Raw genomic sequence first — 27327 nt, 5'->3', positions numbered from 1 at the left:
AGTACTGCCAACATATTTTGTAAAATGAATAAAAAACTAAAAAAAATTTTGATTTGCTGAATTTAGTATTTTTGCTACAGTGTTCTAGCATGCCTTCCCATGCATTATTTTTTGTGTTTGCTGTAATGTTTAAAACTTTTTTTAAAAATTTTCATTACAGGTATATATATTTATAAATCTCTAAATAACTACGTCTTAAAAAGCTATTGGCCAGTATCGGTGATCCCTGAGATCGACCGGTAAAGTTTATGAAAGGACGTCTTTCCTGTTCTTTGAGCAACAGATCACCTTTAAAAATTCCTGTTCTGTTAATGCCATAACAAACTTGGTGGATCACATTTTGGGTGTTTTGAGCTGAGGGAATACATCACTGTAACCTAGTGCGACTCGACACAAGCTTTTGATTATATCTCTTATGATTTTTTTTAAATTAAAATTTGGATTGCATCATAAGAACAGGTTTAAATTTCTTTTAGTTTTATGCAGTAGAAAAATTGTTTTGCACTTACTCATGGCCTATTCTGTGAGACAGGCGTACCTGAAAATTTTTGGGACCACCTTTTGATTTTTGTAATAGTCAACTACCTCTTGTGGCATGTCCCAATAAGAGATGCCCTGATTAATCACTTTTGTTTCAAGTTGTGAAGAATACGAATCTAGCAGAAAGTTCATCTTTGTGATTTAAGGCCAAACACTTTTAAACTTTGTACTTCTGGAGGACTATTCTAAACTTTTATGATTATCTGCAGTTAAGTTCTTATGCTTCTGGTTCTTTTAAAGTCTTTCTAAATAAATTATCAAACTGTTGACAGTTCAAGTTACCACCAGGGCCTAATTATTTCTATAATCTGACCATCCAAAATTACATGTACCTCTCAAATTGTATTGATAAGATTTCTACCAATTTATCTGAAAATAATTTTCATATGATCAAAGATTATTCTACAGAGTACGGTCTTACAAACCGCAACTGTCAATTTTCTGAACGATTATAAGTGAAGAATAAAACAAATTGGAAAAACAAATACATTAATTTTCTTTGATAAAAACTTAACAATTTTCTTAATACCCAGGTCTTCTTTTTAGCTTGTCCTTTAGAGAAAAAGACATATTTTAAGCATAAAAAGACAACCCTACTAAACGATCTTAAAAATCAACAATGACTAATGAAAAGTGAAATAAAATACATAGTAAAATAACCCTACCAAAATTACAGAAAGATTGTTTTATTATTATGTTATTACTTCTTTATTTATTTTTATATCTTGCAGTGTAGGAATTCAATAATTTTTTCGAAGTACAATATTATTGATTGATTTCAAACTGTGAAATTTATTGTTGTAGAATCAATATTTTTATTTACATTTTATTCTTATTAAAATTTCTATTTTAAGTATTATTAAAGCTAATACTATATAAACATCAGCTGAAATGATGCATGCAGTTGGTAGACTCATTATTTTATAATTATGCTGTGCATCAGATGTAGCCAGTTCAATGATTCTGAACACAGTTACATAAAAAAAAGTAAAATTGAAATAACCATTAATAAAATCAAGATAAACAGTTACCTCAATATTTGACATTTTTTTATGATTTTAAGTAAAACATCCATTAAAAAATTCAATAATTTATTTAAAAACAAGCAATACATCCTTCTTATGCTCAGAAATAGGTTACTTTAACGGCTTCAATTTATTTCACTTATTTGTGAAATAAAAATCTGAATAGATTGATAGAAAAATTTTCTTTTAAATGGCTATTATTGGAGGTTACATTTCCTAAGTGTAACCAATAGAATAATGTTTATTACTTGGAGTATTGTTTATAGCAGTTCTGCTCACTTAAGTTACCCTTGTATCCTTATTAATATTAATCTTGATTTCATTGGACACCATAAAATTAGTAAACCTATTTTTTATTTAAATAATTTTTAATTTGTCTAGATTTGGAGTAGTATCTACACAAAAATATTTTAAACTGAAGAAATATAAATTCAAGTTTTTTTTTTTAAATTCAAGTCTTTTAGCTCAGGAGCTCGAGAGTACCTCCACTTCATCACCACCACCAACCCATGCAAGCACGGGTGAATGACAGCTCCATGTGGAGTTGTCCCTTACCCCCTTGCATCCTGATATTTCATTTGAAGTATTCCCACACAAAGTTGAAGTCCATCGGACTGCATAACATTGTTCCAATGATGGTAACTACTTTGAGATGCCCAGTTACAGCAGCACAGTCACAGAGTTCCTCGTCCCACCGCGGGCACTAGAATATCATGGACTCCGGCATGTATAAGTCCCAACAGCAGTGGCAGAAGGGGTCTTCAGCTCTTCTTCATCCACACAGGTATGAATGAAAGACCCCATGGCCAGTCACAAATTGTGTCAACAAGAACCTGTTTGCCAAACTTCCTCCTGGCTCACAGCTTAATGTGCATGATCAAATGATGCGTCCACCTTCCTTTCAAGGATACAAACACCTAGCTTGTCAATCTCTGTAGACAGTTGTGTTCGCATTGTCCTTAGACACACTCTGATAAATTTGCACAAGAGCCGCCACCAGCTGCTGAAGTGGCGGCATCCCAGTCACCACCAACACTGCCTCAGTTGAGACCGAGGCGTATGCTGATGCACCTTAACAGCCATACGGTGCTGTACTTATCCAAAAGTCTTCTGTTACACTCTACTGCCATGGATTTCTTCCATACTGGGACGCCATAGAGGAGGATCAAGGTTGCCACATGCGCATACAGCCTCCTCTTCGACGAACAGGGCCCTCCAATGTTCAATAATAACTTAACAAAGTTCTTGACAGTCTGCCCAGCTTTCTCACTCACCGCTCGGAAATGATGACTGAATGACCACCTACAGTCCAACCACACCCCTAGATACTTACTTGGCGACCTCCCATGATTCAACCATCGCAATCGGGAAGGGTGTCAGTCACCGCTTTCCTGCTATTAGGATAAAAAAACTTACCCTAATACAATAATATATATAATAAATTAACTAATTTTAAGATAAATATCGTAAACAGCATTAAAATTGTATTTACATAAATACACAATATAAACTTTATTTATTATTCCCTGAGTGTAGTAGAGGTACATTACAGTTTTTACATAGCTTTTTATTCCTGATAATTTTCTTCCCTTCATGCAAAAATAAATTTTTTTTCCAAAAATTCTGTTGCTTGAAACCCTTCTCTTTTGTGGATTTAGATATATATTTTTGTTAATTTTTCTTAGTTATTTAAGATATTTAAATTATTTCCTCCATAGTTGACACATTATAATCAGTAGAGTTAATATTTCAATTTTTTTTTTATTTCTATTACGAGATGGCAACAAATACTTCCAGGAGAGAGAGATAGCCATGATCAAAGAAGGGTACACAAATATTTATTTATAAATCAGATATCTTTTCAAGAATTTAAAAAAAAAGATAAAAGATAGAATTTATATTTTTCATGTAAAGGACAAGATACAATAAAGGAATTTGATTGTGCTCAGATAACCAAACAATGGGTTTTTTGAGTTAGACTTTTTTCTTGCTATGTTTAATTATATAAAAACTGTGATGTCTATAATAGTCTCACAGAAGAGTTTCCAAGCCCTCAAACTTTTCTTGGAAGATTAAAGAGTGGACATATTTATTTCTTGTAATTTTTATTGCTTCTGATTTCTCTACTTTTTCTCCTTCAGATTATATCTATATGGCAAAATGGACATGAGTATATTCAAATCAGAAAATGTTTTCTTACCTTAAGTAATTTTAACTGTTTTGAATTGTGGATTGTCTAGAAGCCGAGGAAACTGTGTTTGTGGCAGTTAGGAACATCACAAAGTGGTTTTCTATTATTATCTCTAAATTATGGAAACTCAAAAATCATTTTAACGATGTAATCTGAATTTGCCTCCAAAGATGCAATCCTTTTACCAGCGTACCATTACCAGTCATTGTAGACAAACATAATGCCACATATTTTATCCATAATGCCAAATTATTATCCTTGGAAAGTGTTTGCTGTAAGGATGTAGAGAAAATTCTTTTAATTTTCTCTAAAATTGGGTCTGTTTCCAACATTTTAATGAAAAAGTGGATCCAGTTTGACTTGTAGAGGTATCCTACATGAGCTATGCTATCAGAGTCAACTTTATCATATTACCTTCTATAAAAGAGTTCAATCCAACAACTTTTAAGAATATTCTTAACATGAATGCTTTAGTTCCTTTAACATTTCCATCAAATTAAGTTTTCAGAACAAAATTTAAATTCTTCCTGAACATACTTGTTAATATTTACAATCACTTGTAACAGGACCATCAATAGTATATATTTGAGAATTATAATTGTTTATATTTCTGAGCGGCAATTCCATAACCTTTTGGTCATTTTCAACTGATTTACGGCTAAACATTGCATATTCACCTGAACACCTTCCTAACCTGTATTTTTCCTATTTTTGTTTAATTTACTTCACACCTATGAAGCACATCTTCATCAATATGCATTAACAGTTCACCAAAATAACCCTATGTAAGGTTTGAGCTCATTGGACTAAAAATAGAAGGTTAGGACACATTATTGTATGAAATTTCTTGGCAAAATCTTCAAAAGAACACAAGAGGAGTGAGGGGTAATATTGGAGGAAGCCATACTTTTATTTTGCATTTCTACAATCAAAGTAGGGGACTAAAAAGAGAGTGATAATTAATTGTACACGTTGAGAATGCACATGAGTGGAATAACATTCATTTTGGCCTTAATAATAATTTTGGTCATACCACAGTCTGTTTTTAATGAGGAAATACAGCCTCTTGTCAAATCAATCATCTTCTGATAATATATTTTATTAGATATTAATAAATCTTTCCTACAATTGAAATTATAAAAGCTATCTTCATTATATCCTTATTATAGGAGTAAATTCAGCATCACATACTATAAAAGCACTACAAAATGACAAATGACAGCCTTCAGTTAATAGCAAATGTGACAGCAATAATAATTAAAATGTAAATAATTCAATTAAAGAAAGAATAAACAATAAGTAAAAATAGAAATTTTCATATGTTCCAAATTTCATTATCATATTTCCAAGTATAACCTTCAAAGCTTCAGTGGTGAATTCATTCACTAAGAAAAAAAAAATTATAAGGGGTCTTTCAAATAGAGTGCAAAAAACTGACAGATTGTGATAGTGATGTTGGATTCTTTTTTAAATTTTTCAAGCATCATTTGTTTTCAATAGTTTATGACAAATCATCATTGAATGATACATGCCTCATCATTTACAAATCATAAAAATCTATTACGAAAATATTGAATCGCTTAAAGCTACGAATTGTGCAATTTTGATATTTATGGTGTGCATAATTAGCCAAATAAAAGCATAATTTATTGTTTGGTTAAAAAATTTAAAGAAAATTTTTCTACTTCATATTGAAACACCAATTCACAAAAGAAATGCAAGGAGTCAGGAGAATATTACTGCTATATTGCAAATGTTTGTGAAGATTGAAATATTTCAGTTGAACACCATTCACAAGAATTGGACTTTCCTTCAACAACATAGCAATTTTTACATCAAGGTCTTGGTCTACACTCATGTAAGATTCAACTAACTCAAGTGTTAAAGCCATGGGACCGTTCTTTTTGTAGACTGATTGTTGATTAGACTCCAGAACAGCTTGAAGTGAATCCAAATTTTCATTAAAAAATCTTTTCAGAAGCTCATTTTTGGCTTGATAGCTTTGTAAACAAGCAAAATTGCCATATTTGGGATGATTCGAATCCACAAATGATTCAACAGTGACCAATACACCCGAAAAAAAAATTACTGTTTGGTGTTAATTATGGACCACACCATAATCCAGCCAATAATGTCCCTGGCTGGTGGCATCATTTAGCCCATTTTTTTTAAAAATGAGAAAGGAAATGCTATTACAGTAAAATAATGAACACTATCAAGCTATCAATTGTGATTTTTTGTTTGCAGATTTGGAAATTTTGATTTTAACGAGATGTTATTTCAAAATGATTGTGCTACATGCCAGACAGCTGCTGAAACAACTCAATTATTGCATCAAAAGTTTGGTGATTCAAAATTTCACAAAATGATAATGTCAGTTGGATATCAAGATCGAATTATCTGACTCCTGACTTTTTTCTCTGGGGTTATTAAAGTCACAAGACTAAAACAACAAACCAGTAATGAATTCAAGCTGATGTCACAAAAGTCACAGAAAATTTTGTTGATAGACTTTGCTATGTCAAGTAATGGCTATGGAGGGCACATAAATGAAATTGTTTTTTGAACATAATGTAATGTTATAAGTTCAAAAGAAAAAAAATTGTTTGTTGATGTTACATATTTTTTGTTTTAATACAATTTTACTTTTTGCAATGAAAATGAGAAATTCTTTATAATGTTTTAAAGATTAAACATTTATTGAAATTAAATTAAAAGTACAATTTACAAATAAATTTGAATATTCCACCGAAATTTTCTATAAACCTAAGTAAATTAGATAGAGAAAAAAATTACTTATAGCTTATTTAGTACATTTGCATGAAGATGTGAAAAAAACAACATAAAATTACATTTCTTCATGAATTGTTAAATCATTTTATGGCACCTACTATGCTACTTATACCAACCCAATACTACTACTACCTACTTACCAACCAATAACATGCATTATTCAGTTGAAAGAAAATATTGAAGACAGCATCTCTAGTCATGCAACCCATGTGTAAAAAAACTACATTTATTTAATGATAAGAATAATGTAATTACATGATTCAGAAAACTAAGCAGGATAGATTTTTTATTTTTAAATAAAAAACAATTTTTGGAATTTTAATTCATTAAATTTTGAACATTTTGAATAATGTTAAAAATGTCCACATGTTGATATAGGAAGTCAACTCATTTTTTCTTCTTCAGTGACTTTCAGGTGACACCAAAAATAAAAAAAATGTGAAAGCCATAGTCCATGGGAAATTACAAGGTGATCTAAAAATTAAAAAAAAAATTACATAGTCGAGTTGACAGTGTGGCATATAGCACCATCTTGAATATTCAGTAGGTTTAAGCAAGTCTATGAATTTTGTAATAATTTCTGTATAGCCTTCTCCATCCTGACCCTTGTTTTGTGATGATCCTGGTTGCCACAACACCTCCTCCATTCCTAGCCCTAATGGGCTTTACCAGAGGTCGTCTTTTAGATCCTCTAAACTTGATAATACAACATAGTCATCAGTTTGACCTCAGTTAGGATGCCACTAGCCACCAATGCAAATGCCTTGGGTGTATTTACACAACCTACTATTGCCTTCATATGGCCTCTTCAAACCACGACCTCCTGCCATAACTTACAACCCTCAACTACCAAATTAACCAATTCGTGGAAGCACGACCCCCGTGTCTTCCTCTAACACTGAAGTTTCACACAAAAACTCTTACCATATCTAACTTCAATTAGACTATGTACTCCGATAATTACTTGATCGAGTGTTTACATCAAAAATACTATCCTCATACCAACAAAACAAAGTGTTCATCACAACAATAACAATTTTGTCCTACAATTCCATTTACTCAAAAGACCTATTGATTTACTTAAAAATCAAGAAATTCACAAATTTAATAAGCATCTGATGAAAATATACCCTATTTATTTCTACTCTGGTCCGCTTTTGGGAGTCAGGTCAATGTTTACACTGCAGCTCCATCACAGTGTTCTTCACACATCCATTTTCATCGTAACAGCTAACAAAGAAACAAATGCATTTTACATTGTGTCATCAGTGTCTTGCATGTTCTGCAATACTGCTGTGAATTATTGCCAGTACAGTGTAGTTTAATTAAGTGTGCGTGTGTGTGTTTCGTTTTAATTGGTGTCATACTGACCCATGTACTACACCTTCCTAAATCACATAATTTTTCACACATCCATTCTCATCCTAACAGCAAATATCTCAGCTAACCAGGGCATGATGCCAAAACACCTATCTTGGTGAAGTAAGAACCCAGGTGGACCCCTAGCTACCCGCATTCTTTCTAAAACAGCATCAGACCCCCTCAGCCATCCTTCACAGGGCTAAGAATCTCTAAGGAGGCCACCAACTATGTTCCATTCCCTTTTAGTTTTCCAATTTACCTGCAGATCAAAACCAGAATTGATCAAGCAAGCAAGCCATCAAACGATTCAGTCCACCTTACCTGCCATAAATGGAAACCTTAGTTGTCTATTTCTTTTATGCGCCTAGAGGTAAGTTGGTCTACCTTCTTAGCATCATAATGTAATTGGCGCTCAGTCACAAGGATATCAATGGGCTTAATACCAGAATTAACAAGGACTGCCTATTGAGAGACAGTCCTACAGACCAGTCACAGATAACAAATGCAGGGCTCCCAACAAAATATTCCTATAACATTTGTAGCTTATTCGATGTGTCCAAACAGGTAGCATACACTGTTATATAGAACATGCATGATTCTGAAATTAAGCCCCCAATCAGGGTGAACTACTTTTTGAACACTGAAGAAAGCAGAACATGACTTTTTGGCAGCATATTTGAATGTGCTAATTGAAACGAATATTCTCATCAATGATAACATCTAGATACTTCTACAGTTGGACATACCTAATTCGATGACCATTGATATACGAGGTTGTCATGTAACAGCTAGTCTGTCCTTGAGCAATATCACTGTTTTCTCTGGTGTAAACATCATTTTATGTTGCAAACTCCACAATTGGAGTATCTTGCAAACCTGGGTTGCCTTGAATTCTATCTCATTCTTCAGATCTCCTTTAACCAGCAAAAGTCCATTATGCATTTTTGATGACACGAGATCCACTGGGTACCCTCAATTGTATTAAAGAATTCAATTTAACAACCTGGAGCAGAAGCCCTAAACCATTACCCTGTGGACTACCTTAGTGCTTTTCCTCTTTCTAAGACCCTGTCTCGAAGAAAAAGGGGTCTCTATTGCTGAAATAACTAAATAATACATTCTGCTCATTCTGTGTACAATCATGTTTCTACAACTGAAACAGGGAAGAGGGCCACCACAAATTATTACAGCCCCTGATATGCCCAAAAAGATATGCAAGACATATTCAGACTCACTAGAAGAAACAATATTCGTAACCTTAAGTTATACGAGTGTCTTTCCTGGAGAATGTAAAAGCAACTGATGAATGTCATGCAAAGTGTCATCATGTAACACTGACAGACAGCCATTGTGTTTAAGATTAGGTAGATTTTTTGTTTCACAAAATCTAAAACACAAAAACTAATCAAAAAATAGTAGTTTTATTTGGAACTACCCTACCAGGAAAATTAGCCAAAAAACATTCTGGTATTCAGAATAAAACCAAATGATTAAATAATATTCCAGAATAAATATATGTTGGGCTTGTGGAAATAGCATGCTTATACTGCTATGAAACTACCGATGTAGATAGAGGGATGACAAGTCATTTATGCGTTTTTATCTTTAGTACAGCAAAATATCTTGCTTGCCAGGAACCCTGTATTAATAAACTTGTATGTACCGGTTTGGAGTCGAATGACACTATGAATGAATACACTGACTCCCTTGCTCCTGAAATATTAGATATTCATTCATTTCTTGTTTTTTACAGTGCTTATCTTAGAGCATTGATCTCTCAAACTTTTTCACCCACTGCCTACATTGAGAATCAAACATTTTCTAGCATCCCCAACATTTTTAAACTTACCCTTAAAAATAATAACTGCAATTGCTGTTTTTAAGGTGCGCTCTTAAAAATAGCAATTGCAATTATTGTTATTAAATGTGGCATATCCTATTTCTGAGTTGAAAGTTACATTTTAGTTTGAAATATCAGGAAAACATATTTTTTGCCTTTTTTTAATCAGCCATCGCCTTTCTAGACAGCCTGAACACTCCCAATTTTCTGTGGGCCTTCTACCCCCCCACCATGAAGGCCAACAGCACCCACAAGGAGGCTTTATTCCCCACTTTGAGAACGAAGTGGGAAGAAATGTCTTAGAGCCATTAAAAGAGTTGTTACTAAAGGTTTGAACCTGTTTAGGGATCCAAAATGACTAGTTAGCCTTTTATTGAATTAAAATTTTATTATATTCAAAGTTTATTTTCAAAACACATTATTTTTTTAAAGGGACAACACAATTTAATCATTTCAAAGCAAACTGCATGTCACCATAAGCCTTCATTTAATCAAACTTAAAGTAATTACCTCCACTTTCAACATTAATCATACTTTGAAATTTCCAACTTTGTTTTAACATCGCTGTTAATCAAAGTTTTTTTTTTTATGATTCATATAATAATAATAATGTATTTTATAAGTGTCAAATGGATAAAGATTTTTATTAGGTATATTTTGTTTTATTTCTGATTAAATCCCTCCTTATTTCTGATCTGATCCCTCCTTACCAAACATTAATTAAATCTTGTTTTTTATTTATTTCATCCACTAACATTTTGTGGGAAACCATAATGGGATCCTTTTCCGTTATTTATCTATCAGTAGATTATTGAGGAAATGTTGCGCTGCTGATATTGTCTTACAATCAATCAGTTCCATTTACAACATAAACTGAACACTTATTGTCTAAGGAAGACAAATATAACAATACCAAAATATAGGGTAAGATAATATACCTAGTTACTTTAATCCCTGATCACCTTGATACATCTGAGTGTGTTGTTCCCTAATACACCTGAGTGTGTAACTATTCTGTTATGAATTTTATTTGTTTAGTTGAAACTATTAAAAATGAAAAGGATGTCAGAGAGTTTTTTAAGAGCATGGTATTCTACATAACCCGAGGAAGTGTAATTGGGCCACAAAACGGTTTTAGAGTTACATGGTTGAAAGAGATAGTGTTGTTCTAAACCTGAGTGTTGAAATACAAACAGTTAACGATACATATTTTATGGACTCTAAATTGCCTATCTGGAAAATTTCATTTTTCATCTATTGCTGGTCTAAGAAACTAACAACAGTACAGTTTTGTAAGCAGGAGCTGCAAATCAACCATGACTGAGATATCATATATATATAGATGATCCCAAAAAATTGGAAATTGACGAAAGTCTATCTCCGCAGTTTAAGAACAACATTGGCTGTGTACTTCTGCAACAGTGGGTGTTTAAACATTAAAATTGCAGGTTGTGAAATAAGGGAATGTTTTTGAGCTGCTTCTGAGAACTGAACAGAGGCAAATTTTTGCACCCATCAACAAAAAATGAATTCATCCTGGTACAAAAATTTTATCTGATTAATGGAGAGCATACAATTCCCTTTAAAAACATGATTACACACATCAAACTGGTGCACGTAAATATAACTTTGTAGATTCCAACACCGGCATATAGACAAATAATCAGTTCCATTTACAATCAATCAGTATGTTTTGATTTAACAAAACATTTAATAATATGATAACCAAATTATCTAATCTTAATGAAAAAAAAACTATACTGTGCTACATACTAAAAAGGCAACTGACACAAAATTGTTTAATCCATGCAATACATTTTTATTAAAATATATGTAAAAGTGCATGTCTGAGGATGCAATAAATAAATAAAAATGTTGAATGAGACAAAATTTTTAAACTTGGAATAATTAAACACTTTTCAGCAGACATAAAATTATTCCTTCTTTTATACATTATTAAAATGGTTTTTAGCTATTCCATATTTTTTTTGGACACGTCATCAGACCATGTTCAAAATACATTATTTCACCTGCTGTTAAAATACTTTTAAAAAATAAACAATATTTTACTTAAATAAGGATATTTACATAAAATAAATGGAAGTACTTTATTTTCTTTTAATCCCATAACAAGTTAATGCTTTTCACATAAAATAAGCTTAAAAAATTTAAATATATTCTATAATTTTTTAAACATTCTACCCAAAAGCAATTTTTTAACAAACATTTATAAAAATTTTTTTTTTAACACTGGTCATAAAATATAGTTAGAGTAGAGATTTGAAATTACTTTTCAACTAATAATAACTAAATTATTAATAATAATTTATCAACTACTTTGTACTTCTTTAACTATTTCGTCTACAGCTGCAGCAAAGCTAGAAACAATACAAGAAGGGGGTGGTGATATCTTTAATTCATCATCTTTTCTATATTTCCCAGTCTGTACTAAAAAGCCTCGCATTCCAGCTTCTTGGGCACCTTTCACATCATCAACTACATCCTAAAACATTACAATCGTTAAACGTTATGTTTGGTGAAAACTTTAATAAAATTATTATTATTACTTTTTTTTTTGTAAAATAACTGAACATATAAAAATGGTAACGTTCAAATAATTTACGTTCATAATGATAGAATTATTAAATAGAATTTACAAATGGAAAAATTTCTACAATAAAGGTTATAGAACTTTGGTGAGTTATATTTTTATCTTTTTGAATTCAGCCACTCAGGCTCTCTTCATTTGATATTACATCAGATTATTTTTTATTTTATCTTTGGGTGGTGGTATATTTCATTTTAATTCCACCCTTCAACATCTATTATTTTTAATTTTACACTGTAACATCTATTATTATTATTATTATAAAATATTACTTACACCTAGCATTACATTTTATTGAAAATCATATAAATTTTTATCATTTTTAATTCATATCATATCTGCCACTTTTTACATATAAATTTATCCACTTATCTTCTTAAGATGTATGCGAGTATGTCATATGTAACAGTAAAAAAAGAAGTAGTACTGTCATCTGCTTTTTTATTCTTGGCAATCAGGTTAAAGATCATTTCCATATTCTTACTACTACTTTCTTTAATTTATGTTCGGGCAAACTTTCAACTCATTAAGTTTAATAGTTACAATTTTGAGGTCCTTAACCATCATTTCTGCATCTAAAAGCAACTGAAAATACCAACCAAGTTGTTACCTTTTTTACGGAGATCCAGAAGGGAAGGAATTCTCTCAAGTTCCCTAACAGCTTGTGAACGTTCGATCTCATGTTGGGGATGGAAACAGACGACGTGATCCACTGTATCATCAGTCCCACAATCCAGGCAGACTCGAATCCACCAAATGAAACCTTGCCAAACTTGCCCGAAAAGCACCATGTTCGGAAAGAAACTGTATGATATACCGATTGGGGAAACCCATCTAATCGCACCTAAATCAGACACTATAGGAAATATACCATGCATGTAGCGACCTGTGGGGGATTCATCCCACCTGACCTGCCAAGACGCAAGGCCCTGGTCTTCAATCTCCTGCTTTTGTTCTGATGCCAATAGGTTATTTACCTTGGAAATGTAGCATTCCTTATGCTCATTAGCAAAGATATCTACTGGTCTGACTCTGGCTTTAACACACGACGCCTCCTCTGGTTTATAACTGCCTATAACAGCCAGCAAGAGGAGTCGCTGGGTCCGCAGCAAAATGTCCGCGTAACACCTAAAAGCCAAGCTGTGAGTCTAGACAGGTGCAGCATGTAGCAAAATAGCCTCATTGACACCTTTGTAAAACATACGCATGGTACGGTAATTCAACCCCCCCCAAATGGGATGAATAAAAAGCATCAGTGGCTGTTTTTGCTACATATTATAGATGTTCCTTGAACCAAAAATTCTCATCAAGGATAACAACCAGGGTACTTTTGATACATAACATACTGAATGGGTAGACCAGACATCAGAACCCGTATTTGTCGGGAAGTAGCCAATCAGCCCCTAAGCAACATCATTGTGGTTTTCTCTGGGCTAAAAATTATTTTATGTTAGAGACTCCACTGCATGACTCACCCACTGCATGAGACTCCACTGCAGTCTCACAAGCATGAGCAGCTTGGAACTCTGCTTCGTTACGCGAATCCCCTTCAATCAGCAGCAGCACATCGTCAGCATAAGCAATGACACGACAACCGCATGGCAACCTCAAACGCAACATGGAATCGAATTCTATAATCCAAAGAAGGGGACTCAGAACAATGCCCTAAGGGCATTCTTTAGTTAGGGTCTTATGAACCTCTGAGCCGCCATCACACAGGGAAACAGTCTGATGGCTGAAATAACTTGAGAACACTTCTAATTCATTTTGTGTACATTTACACATCTGCATCTGAAACTTCTTTCCATAAAGATAGGACTACTGAGTTGTGGAAAAAGTAATTTTTCAGACGAGACTCATTTCTTTGCCCAAGAAATGAGAGTAGCCTACATTAGTAAATCGGCAGATAAGAAGACTACTGCGCCAGTATATCTGCAACAAGCTCCCAAACACCCAGCCAAAATGATGTTTTGGGGATGCTTTACACATAAAGGGCCAGGAATACTTATGCCTAAGGATGGGATGATGAAATCAGATCAATACATTAACATATGCCAAAGAAAAATAGTACCACTTATGCAGAAGAAACCAGAATTCATTTTCCAGCAGGACTTTGCTCCATGTCACACCCAAAAAGAGCAAAAGGGTTCTTCAAAAACCAAAAACCTCGAGTGCTCTCATGGCCAGGGAACTCCTCCGACCTGAATCCCATTGAAAATTTATGGGGCATACTAAAAAGAACTTGCGCAAATGAATTGTGGCACAAAAACTGACCTTATTAGTTCAGTGATACAGGTCGAGATGAAGAAATAAAAAATCATTGTTCTACCTTAGTGGAATCAATGTTAAAGAAGATTAAGAGATAATCAAAAACAAAGGAGAGCACATAACTACTAAATTTTAGTAAGTTTGACTACTAAATATTTTTTTCTTTTAAAAATAAAACTTTCTGTTAAAAATACTGTGTTCAGATTAATTTGTTTGTCACTGTATGAGTACACAAGAGCCTCCATAAAATTGCTATGCAGCCAGTAGGCAACATGTTAATAAACTAATATTTTATTGCAGTTTATACACTGTAACATCATTGAGCTGTTACCATAGTTTTTTTCCCTATAAATCAACTGTGTTAAAAGAGTGCATGTACAGCCAATAAAATCAAATTTATTATTACTTTAAAAGTTTTATTCTAATATGGTTTTATAATTTCAACAGAGAGTTTTTTATAGTTCTATAGTGCTAAGAAAGAAAACTATTAAAAAACAATTTAAACATATAAAATTTAATCTTTAAATATATTCTAATAAGTTAATTATACTCTAGTAAGTTGTATTGTAAAGCGCCAATTATCTGTGGACCAATTAACCAGGATTCATATTATCTATGTTCAGGTTTCCATTTGTGAGTTACATATTTCCCTAACATCGTATTAAAAAGATTCTGTTGTTCCATTATAGGCCCATGTATATAAATAGTACTGTAGTTTTGTATTTTCTGACAGGCTTTAGAATTTAAGTTGATGATGTATTCTGGTGAATACAGGAATAAGAATGTGGGAAAACAGGTTTCATTAGACAAATAGCTTTCAGGGTGGTGTTTTCTATTGCAAATCTGCCACAGTACAATATTGAATAGCTGTAATTTTTCCTAACTGTTCCACACAATGTACAGCACGAAATAATAACAATCCGATATCATTATCTGTGTCATCATAACCTTAGAACTAACTACGTAACCTTCTGGGCTACATAGCAAGTCTATGTTACAACTTTCTATGCCACTGAGTTTGATATGTTGCCTTATTGAGTTCAGTACAGTGTTATATACATTATATTACTGTGCATTCTATTTGTTGAATAGTCTGGTGAGTTATTATTTTTTTTAATACAATGCATATAATACAATACTATGTCTAATAGAGAAAGCGTGTTGTTTTAACTGTTGTGATCAAATTAGAGATAATTAAACTATGATATTAGAGATAATAAAACTATGTGAAAATGGTCAAAGTGTTACATTGCTTGCAAATGAGTTTGGAAATTGGCAAAAAACTATAAGATACATAGTTAAACAACAACCTGAGTTGCAACAAATTGTGAAACATTTGCTGGATCTTCTCATAGAAAGTCACTTAAAGTGAGCAACTTGAAAGTGAACTGGGTTTTCCAGGAAAGCTGCAAGGAACTCCTTTATCAGGACCAATGATTCTGGCCAAGGCAAAATATTTTTCTGATAAATTACAAATTGTTGAGACATTAAAATCTTCATCCAGTTGGTTAAAACAGTTTAAAGATCACCGTGATATTACAGATTTCTGAAGAGGAGCTTAGTGGAGATAAAGTGGGGGGGAACGTTATTGGCATTTGCAAAAGAAGGAACTACATCAAGCCGCAAGATTAACAAGGACAGAATTACAATATTGTGTAGGGCGAATGCTGTGGGAGAAGGTAAATTAAAGTTAGTGGTGGTTGGTAAATCTAGACTGTCTAGAAGTTTAAAAAGCAGAAAACGTCCACCCGTAGACTATAATTTTTCATCTGCAAGGATGACTAGAGATATTTTTGAATTATGGTTCAAAAGTAGGTTTTTCTACATGTAAAAAACTTTTAAGTGATAAAAGTCTACCTCAAAAAGCAGTGTTAATCTTATACAACACCCCATATCATCCACCTGTAGAAACATTCACAGTAGAAAACGAGGACTTTGTAGCAATTTACCTTCCTCTGAATGTCACAGACCTGGTTTAACCAATGAATCACGGTATGACTAAGACAATGAAGCAATTATACAGACCAAATCTGATGATGGACTTAGTCACACAAGAAAATAGAAAAAGGATTACAAATTTGGAAATAATATCAATCAAAGATGCTATATAAAATAAATCTGCTGCCTGGGATCAGGTTGGAAAAGCACAGTAAAAAAGTCATTTGAAAAATTAATGCCTAATTTTGCAAATGACAACATTGAAAAAGATGACGTGGACTCAGAGAGCAATGAAATTTTTGTTCAAGAAGTGATACAATCGTAAAAAATAAAAAAGGATGTGAAAATTTTGATAAAACAATAGTGGTTAAATGTGGATGCATGTATTTCAGGCTATGAGAAAATGAGTGATGACAATTTAATTGATAGTTAAAGAGTGATGCCTAGGCCCAACACATCTCATGATCATAACAATACTGATGATAATGATTATGATGATCTGAAGCTAATTTGTGATGTCAATAACAAGGAAGCATTGCTCCAAGCTGAAATACACAGATTACATTGATTTTTTTTTAAATTCAAGGACAGATCGGAAAAAAAGAAAAAATTATTATGCAAAATAAGAAACAAATTAAAATCAAACTTTTTTACAAAGTAATTCTTTTGTAAGCAGTATTACAATATGTAATATGTACTGTAAATAGAAATTAAATTTAATCTTTACCTGACATATTTATTATTTATTGTTTTAACAGGCCTTACAAAATACACAAACATAAAAAACCTATATGGAGCACATAGTTTTCTTGTGGTTAAATATATGCTGCATCATCTGCGATTTCAATTATCTGGGGCACATTTGTCCCCAATTAACATGGATAACACTGATGAACATAATTCTTGTTTCCTAACAGGCAGTACACAATTTTAATCTGTTTTTTGGTGCTGAAAACGAATATGCTCAGAATCTTTCTATCACCCACAATTTTTAAATTTTAATTAAAGGGTTTTTTTCATTTTTCAACATACAGTTAGCATTTTAAGCTACTATGCTGTATTTTGTTAGCTCACTTTTTATTTCTTAACTTTGTTAACATAATTTGTAAGCTATAAATAAACAATACCGAATAAAAAATTTAATCATATCATAGTCACATGTGACATCATATCTAATGCTGAAGAGTGAGTCTTCATGGACAAGATTAATCATGTCTGTGCAGGTCAAAACACGTAGCTGAAAACACAGCTGTGTTGTTTCTATTAAGCACTGGATTTAGGAATGAATTAATTTGTTCAGTCTTAAGTTTGTTACAGTGCAATGTCATAATGCCTCGAAATTGTGTAAATGATGTGGAAGCCTTTTGTTATGTATGTGGTGAGTTTATAATGTAAAAGCAAATAGAAAAAAACATTACACCTTTAATTAAAAAAAGCATATCATTTGTATTATTTTCAGTGTAAAATTGGTGATCAGGATAAGACGTGCGCTCCTCATACATAGACGCTTATTGTATGGACTAATTTTCCTGTATAAGCTGAACTGTTAGGATCAAGACTGCAAGTTTGGAATTTACTTGATAGCTTATGTTGCACTTAGGACAAGTTCATAAACCTGAGGACAGTTGCCTTTAGGTTCGTCCAAGTATAGTTTAAAAGTGGTTCTATTACACAATGGTAAAAAATATCCTTCGATACCAATCGCTTATGTTATTAATTTGAAAGAATCATAAGAGTGACGAAAGTCATTCTTGAAAGAATACATTACAATAAACATCATAGCTGGAACATATGTGGTGATTTGAAAGTTATTTTGTTAGGCATGCAGTTAGGCTATACTACGTACATGTGTTTTCTTTGCGAATGGGACAGCCGAGCTAGGGATAAACATTATGTTACCAAAGAGTGGAAGAAACGAGACAACTTAACTCCAAATGGGAAAAATATTATTCATGAGCCCTTAGTTGAACCCCCAAAAAAAATATTTTTACCCCTTTCCATATCAAGCTAGGACTAATGAAAAATTTTGTAAAAGCAATGAAGGATAGTCCTGGATTTGTGTACAACAGGCAGAAATTTCCGAATGTAAGTGAAGGAAAAATTAAAGAAGGAATATTTGTTGATGCTCAAATAAGAGAGTTGGTCAAAGATGATGTATTTAACTCAGTGTTAAATAATGTAGAAAGTACAGCTTGGGCTTCATTTAAAGACTTTTGCAAAACTTTTCTTGGCAAACAAAAATTTGACAATTACCATAATATTGTTAATCATCTTCTTACTTCATACAGAGCTGGGATGTAATAGTCTGAAAATACATTTCCTCCACTCACATCTGGATTTTTTCCTGGACAACCTCGGAGACGAACATGGTGAACATTTCCACCATAACATTTCAGTAATGGAAAGCTGCTATAAAGGGAAATGGAATACTAACATGCAAGCCGATTACTGTTAGACATTAATAAAGGATGTGTCTAAGGCTATTTATAAAAGAAAAGCATCAGCAAAATCATTCTAAACAGTTATTGCCATGCAAAATTATAAATTTTACAGATTTTACCTATATTTTCCCTTAATTTTTTCTGAAGCATAATTTATTTAAAACTAAGGGTGGTAGAAAGATTGTATTTACACATCTGTAATGTACTCAAAAAAGCAATTCAAGATGTGGTATTAATATCACACTTACAGAAACATTAAAAATCTTTTTTTTGTTTATCAGTGTAATTGGTGCTATACTATATTTACGATTAACGCAAAGTCAAAAATCCAATTTATTTTTTTTGTTGTAAATTTTTTTCTAGGAAGAAGGTTGCAGCCAATTTCATTATAGTTTGTCAATATTTCTTTATTCATTATTTTGTTAATTATAAATTTTATCATTTTTTTAAGACAATGTGGTATAAGAAACAAATGTTAAATATAACATTTGTCAAAGTCTGGAGAAAAAAAGGTTATATATGCATTTTCACCTATCAATGTTGATTACTCCATGACAAAGCTCCATACTTTAAAGAAATTTTAACTTATGAACTGATGAATAAGTTTGTATTAACTTCTGTGGAAATTCTGAGTGGTCAGGAGGATGTCTAGATTTAAATATAGCTCAGCACTACAACAGAGTTTTTCTCAAGGATGATGATGACTCCAGTAATTATGAAATGTGATTCAATTTAGTATTCCCACGACACGCTGATGGGACATCTCATAGCTATTCTTCAAGATATGGAGAGAAATGCAATTTTGTTTTTTTAATTTTTATGACATTCTTTTCCTAAAGTATTACATGCTTAGTCAACAGTGAACATACCTCATATGTAAATGTATGTGAAACAGTTAATGTTGTACACGTGAGTAGCAGCTGTACTTGCATAGTGTCTTCTGTTACACATTTATGAGTCTACTTTTATTGTCACCAATTCAGGGAACATTTTAACAATCATGAAAAATAAAATCAATTTTTTTCTATAGCGGCAAACATATCAAATGATTATTTATTTCCCATTAGAGATTATCAATAGCTAATATTTTTTTGAGAAAAGACATTCTATAACTTCCTTAAATTTTTTTTTTATTCACTTAAGATTATATTTTATTGATGGATAGATAATTTTAGGTAATAATGTTTAATCATTATTGAGAAAATAAAATTTTTTTATATAATTAAGAAAAATTACTGTAACAGTTGTTATAATAGTTTTAAATAACAAATGGTTTGTTAGTGAAAATATTCATTCAACAACATGTAGTTATATAGACAATTTTTACTCTGTAGTGATGCTTCCCACATTTACTATTTCGTAATAGTATGAGTACCTTTCTTTTTTCCTTTTTCCTGTTTAGCCTCCGGTAACTACCGTTTAGATAATACTTCAGAGAATGAATGAGGATGATATGTATGAGTGTAAATGAAGTGTAGTCTTATACATTCTCAGTTCGACCAATCCTGAGATGTGTGGTTAATTGAAACCCAACCACCAAAGAACACCGGTATCCACGATCTATAACTGGCTTTACTAGGACTTGAACGCTGGAACTCTTGGCTTCCAAATCAGCTGATTTGGGAAGACGCGTTCACCACTAGACCAACCTGGTGGGTTAGTATGAGTACCTTGGCAACAGTATATGTCACTATTGATTTGTTTACAAATTTAAAGGTTTTTATTGTTTGCTCAGCTAGTCACAGTATTTAAGACGACTAGTAATGTGCAGTTAATGACTGTTAGTAACTGACATCTGCTTGAAGATGTTCCTCTAATGCTGAGATGCAAAGTATATTTCCAGAACTATGATGCCCCTTTCCACTTCTCTTGTGCCAATTCCACTCACTTAAAATATCATTTCCCTAACAAATGGAACGGTTGTGGAGGTCCACATATCTGGCCACCAAGATTGCCTGATCTAACACCTTTGGATTTTTGCATCTGGGGATGGATGAAACATATTGCATAACAAAAATACATTCTAGTGACAAAATAAATGTCCACATTATGGATACAGCTGAGCAACTTATGGATAGCCCTGAAGAACTAAAAAGCGCAACAAAAGAAGTATAGCAGTATTTCAGCATGACCTGATTTCACCGGGGTGGCTAAAATCTAAATGAAATCTTTCATTAGCTGTAACTCACAAACTAAGCATTTTAGGACAAATATTTATGTGAACTTTTTACATTATTTTCACGAGTAGAATAGATTATGAAAGTCCTGAGAGAAGTTTGTGATATACCTAGTGTGTATATATATATATATAAAACACATTGGCTGTCTTGAGATGTGCTGGTGTTACTCAAGATTCCATTACAAACAGGCTGTGAGTAGCCATGCTGGGTTCTCAAACACACTTTTACATTATACACTGTTATGTATCTTGGCCTGTTTTTAGTGTTTTGTTTGTATGTGGCTTATAAGGAATGTCAGACAATGCGATTACACAGTAACACCATTTTCTGAAACTTCAGTTTCCTGTTTTATGAACTTAAAGTTGTCAAGTGAGTGAATAATTGTATGTTGTTAATGTTATTACTTTTGGTTACTTAGAAAATGTATATGTATATTGTAACTTTAAAGCTTAACATTAATAAAAAATTAAGTAAGTGCACTCACTTTTTTTTTTTTAATATTTGAGGTTAATATTAAATTTTAACTATATATACATAAAAAATATGCCTTTATAACAGTTGTTATTTGTTACGGTCTGAGAGACAGTTTTTCCCTTGTACTCTGTGGCACCAGAACTATGTTATTTCCTTACGTATTATGGCAGCCAACTCACACACACACACGTGCGCGCAATTATTTCCTAACTGTAAATCTCCTACATTTATAATTAAACTGACAATGCTAATAATAATAAACTAATAATTTTATTCATCTGAACTGTTTATTCATAAAAAATTGTATTTTTGGTTAAATGGTTTTCAAAATGTTAAAATACAAATAATTTTAGAATCTATGCTTAATTTTTTTTTTCTAGTTAAATTTGATAGAATTGAAACTTAAATTATTTAAAAAAGATCAAATATCCTAATTTGTCAGAAGAACTTCTGATAAATGAATGGTTTTCATCAAACATTCATTTTATGATTCTAAAATGTTTCATACTATTTCTTTTATTCATCAGATTAACATTACACAGAGCAAGTAGATATATTTAAATTTTGTTTTGTTTTATACTTTATATGGGAAAAATAACATCATGTTCTATTTTATAGTTAGCAGCACCTATGACATTCATACTCATTTTTTAACATATTATGAAAGTATAAAAATAAATTCAGAACGCTGTAGACTGAGGTCACCCAATGACATTATTATTCAGATCAACCTGCAGCTTGGTTTCTTAAATTTGCAGGACACAGGCTCGACTATATAACTGGCTCATGTTTGAAACTGACATTTTCTGGTACCACAGGCAGCAGAGAGTTCTCAGCAATATCAAAATAACATTTTATATTACTGCGATAGCCACTTGATGTTTGGTTTCATGCGGATAGTGATGGCCTTCATCACTTAGTGCAGGCATGGCCTAACCTGCTTGGGTCAGCCATGGTCAGGTACTTCAATGAGATCCTTCAAATTATTTGTTAAGTGTGGTAAGATAAGTCAGGTATATGGATGAGGCCTCCTCTATCTTGTTCCTTATTTACCACACTTGAAAACTATGTTATGCAGTGGGTAACCCAGAGGCTTCATTGTTTGTTGGTTACTGTTAGGATGTTTCCAGATTGTGTGGTGAGTCAGCTGAATCAGGGGACTACAAACTGTATATTCCAATCTGTGGAAGGGTTTAGCTATAGGCATACAATCTAGTAAACCCTTATTTTTTTATAGCTTTACTATTGTCATCCACATAAAACCTGCAAGGGTGTAATTTTTGTATATACTGATACATCACATTACAATACTTAAAGAAATTAATTTGATATGAAAACAATATAGTAATCAGTCAATTATCATCATTAAAACAATATAAATTTTCTGGAATGAAAATAAACATTAAAATACAAGTTTAGCAAATGTGCTAATATTATGTAAATTCATTGTGAATGTGTATCATCACACAGTTTAATATTAGCTTGATTGTCAAGTAAGAATTAAACTACAACATACAGTAATGATTCACTGCTAAAATAAAGAGAAAATTAGCATACCATGTGTATTAGTGATATTTCAAATCTTAAATCAGTTTCATAATAAAATATGTATAAATTGCAAAATTCTTACATCACCAATCATAATTGCTTCACTTGGATCAATTCCATCTAAAGCAGCTTTAAAAAATTCAGGGCAAGGTTTTCCAATTACAGTTGACTTGCAGCCAGATGCATATTCAAGAGCCTTAACAAATGCACCAGTACCCAAAGCCAAACCATCTTTTCTCATAAAGTAACGACTCTCATTAATAGCGATTAGTTTTGCTCCATCCATCAGTAATCTATAAACAAATACAAACAGATAAGAAACTGATTGTAATTCATTATAGAGATTAAAACATTTTTATAATGATATGATAGAAAAGATTTATAGTTCGCCTGAGGAGTGAGTCCCAATAAGTCATTTTCAGGAGTGCTTAACATTATTGGTGTGTTATTCAGTTGAACAAAAAATCATTACTTTCCTCCCGAATTTAGTGCAATATACAAATGTATTATTAGGAATCTTACCTTCATTAGTTATTAACAATAATGCCTTCCTCTATGAATCATGAGACCTTGCCAGTAGTGAGAGGGCTTGAATGCTCAATGATCCAGAGTAGCTGGACCGAAGGTGTAACCATCTGTTGAGAGTCAGACTAAGGAATGATTCATGAAAGTGGGCAGTAGCTCTTTCAGTAGTTGTTAAGGGTGTAGGTCAGAAGGACTTGGACGGCCATATCAACATCACACAATCTTCTGAGTAGTGTGCAGCTGAAAGCAATGGAAAACTACAACTGGTTGTTTTTACAAGGAAATGTAGCTCTTGTGTGTATACAAAGAAATTGACGAAGCAATTAAATACATACAGGGGATAAAATTTAATAATAGTTGGAGATTGGAATGCAAGCATCGGAAAAGGCAAGTTAGTAAATAGTGTAGGTGAATATGGGTTGGGCAAAAGGAATGAAAGAGGGGACCAACTTACTGAGTTCTGCATGAAGTATAATTTAGTAATTGCCAACACCCAGTTTAAAAATCATAATAGAAGAATATACACATGGAAAAAGCCTGGTGATACTGCAAGGTATCAGATAGATTATATCATGGTTAAACAAAGATTTAGAAATCAACTTATTGACTGCAAAGCACTGTTCTGTAGCAGACATTGACAGCGACCATAATTTAGTGATAATGAAATCTAGATTGGGATTTAAAAACCTGAAGAAAAGGTGTCATATGAATTAGTGGAATTTAAAGAAGCTTGAGGAAGAGGAGGTAAAAAAAGATTTTTGAGGAGGACACTGCAAGAGGTCTGAGTAAAAACAACAGGGTAGAAAATATAGAATGTTAAAAACGAAATTCTTAAATCAGCAAAAACAAACATAGTCAGAACAAAGAGAACTGGTAGAAAACCTTGGATACCACAGGTTATGTTATAGCTGATGGATGAACGTAGAAAGTATAAGACTGCTAGTGATGAAGAAGGTAAGAGGAACTATCGACAATTAAGAAATAGTATAAACAGGAAGTGCAAATTAGCAAAAGAAAAGTGGATTAAAGAAAAGTGTTCAGAAGTGGAAATAAAATGGAGCATAAGCTAAGTTAAGGAGAATTTTGTGGTAATATACTAAAATCTAATAATGTGTTAAATAAATCGGTGATGGTACACCGATTTATAATACGAAAGAAAAGATTGATAGGTGGGTAGAATATATTAAAGAGTTATACAAAGGAAATGTATTAGAAATTGGTGTTACAGAGGAAGAAGAGAAAGTCAAAGAGGATGAAAAGGGAAATATATAATGAGATCTGAATTTAATAGAACATTAAAAGATTTGAGTGGCAGAAAGGCTCATGAGATATACAGGATACCTGCTGAATTACTGCATAGTGCAGGTGAGGACGTGATAGATAGTTTATACAAATTGGTGTGTAATATTTATGAAAAAGGAGAAGTTTCATCAGACTTCAAAAAGAGTGTTATTGTCATGATACCAAAGAAAGCAGAAGCAGATAAATGTGGAAAATACAGAACAATTAGCTTAACTACTCATGCATCAAAAATCTTAACTACAATTCTGTAGAGAAGAATTGAGACGAGAGTGGAAGAAGTGTAGTTAAAGACCAACTTGGTTTCAGGAAAAGTATAGGGACAAAGGGAGCAATTTTAGTGCTCAGATTAATAGTAGAGGGAAGGTTAAAGAAAGAAAACCAACATACATGGAATTTATAGACTTAGAAAAGGCATTTGATAATGTAGACTGGAAAAAAAATGTTCAGAATTTAAAAAATTTAGGGTTCAAGTATAGAGATACCAGAACAATTGCTAACATTTACAGGAACCAAACTGCAACAGTAATAATTGAAGAACTTAAGAAAGAAGTCATAATAAAAAAGGGAGTCTGACAAGGATGTTCCTTAACCCTATTATTTTTTATTCTTTACAAAGAACTAGCAGTTAATGATGTTAAAGAACAATTTAGATCCAGAGTAACAATGCAAGGTGAAAAGATAAAGATGCTACGATTTGCTGATGATATAGTAATTCTAGCTGAGAGTAAAAAAGATTCAAATAAACAATGAATGGCATGGATGAAGTCTTACGCAAGAAAATAAACAAGATCACAACAAAATTAATGAAATGTACTAGAAATAATGTAGATGGACCACTGAATATAAAAATATGAAGAGAAAAGATTATGGAGGTAGAAGAACTTTGTTGGAAAGTAAAATAACTAAAGATGGACAAGGCAGGAGCGATATAAAATGACGAATAGCACAGGCAAAACGAGCTTTCAGTTAGAAATATAATTTGCTTACATCAAAAATTAATTTGAATGTCAGGAAAACATTTTTGAAAGTATATGTTGGAGTGCAGCTTTATATGAAAATGAAACTTGGATGATTGGAGAAGCTGAGAAGAAAATATTACAAGTTTTTGAAATGTGGTGCTATACGAGAATATTAAAAATCAGATGGATGGATCAGAAGTGACAAATGAAAAGGTACTGCAGCAAATTGATAAAGAAAGAAGCCATTGGAAAAATACAGATAAAAGAAGAGACAGACTTATAGGCCACATATTAAGGCGTCCTGGAATAGTGCTTTGATATTAGAGGGACAGGTAGATGGGAAAATTGTGCAGGCGGGCGGTGTTTGGAATATGTAAAACAAATTGTTAGGGATGTAGGATGTACGGAGTGTACTGAAATGAACTGACACTAGATAGGGAATCTTGGAAATCAGCATCAAACCAGTCAAATGACTGGTTTGACAAAAAAAAAACAAACAATAATGTAAAGTTTTCAATTAGTTACTTGATGATCGCATAGAATTTTTCTTAAAAAATTACTTAACTGTGTTGAAGTGATGCTGAATTCTCTGATAGTAACCAACAACATATAAATTTTTTACTTATAATAATAACTTTCTGTAGACATTTAATGGTTTTAGTCATCGTCAGATCTCTTTTACTGCATAAAATCATAGCTAATAGATTAAAAAAAAATTTACCAAACAAAATAAAGGATTAATAATTTTTGTAAAATTATTATTTGACAAGAAAATTACAAATATTAGATTTTTCAATAAGCTATAAAACTGACTAAAAATATAAACTGTTATATATAATGCACAAAAATATGAATCTCTAATGAAAACTGCCTTCATGCAACTAAAAACATTTTGAAGTTAGTAAAAATGTGCATTTAAACATGGCTAATTGCAATAAGTAGTATTACCATGTTTGTAGCTCTATTATTACAGCAAATTTAAAACCTGTTTTAAATTATTTTTTGCATAATTGCTACATTTAAAATAAGTATATGTATAAGGATGTTCCTTAATGAAATGGGTGGACTTTAGGAACAATTTTACAGATCAAAACAAAGAAAATGAATACTGGTAAACATGGACTGGAAATGGACAATACATCCATATGTAAATAACACTGATACACAAAAAAAAAATTAATGTTTCTCTAAGTGTGATACTAATACCATATTTTGAATTGCTATTATGTGTACATTACAGATGTGTAAACACAATCTTTCTGTCACCCTTAGTTTTAAATAAATTATGCTTCAAAAAAGATTAAGGGAAAATACAGTTAAAATCTGGAAAATG

The 27327-nt window shown here is 32.2% G+C and overlaps 1 protein-coding gene across 1 annotated transcript in view; it reads right to left on the bottom strand.

Moving 5' to 3' along the window:
* Positions 1-11825: 11825 nt before the first annotated feature.
* The window catches only part of LOC142319702 (haloacid dehalogenase-like hydrolase domain-containing protein 2), a 34668-nt gene continuing 19166 nt past the window's right edge, over positions 11826-27327 (bottom strand). Inside the window, exons 4-5 of the mRNA XM_075357276.1 lie at positions 23291-23501; positions 11826-12254 (exon numbers count right to left, since the gene is read on the bottom strand). Coding sequence (XP_075213391.1) covers positions 12081-12254; positions 23291-23501 — 385 coding nt within the window. The 3' untranslated portion in view covers positions 11826-12080. The remainder of the gene's footprint in view (positions 12255-23290; positions 23502-27327) is intronic.

The sequence above is a fragment of the Lycorma delicatula genome, chromosome 2 (assembly GCF_047948215.1).
Source record: "Lycorma delicatula isolate Av1 chromosome 2, ASM4794821v1, whole genome shotgun sequence".
Lineage (NCBI taxonomy): Eukaryota > Metazoa > Arthropoda > Insecta > Hemiptera > Fulgoridae > Lycorma > Lycorma delicatula.
Note: the sequence above shows the minus strand (reverse complement) of the source record. Positions and strands in the feature narration are given on the sequence as shown.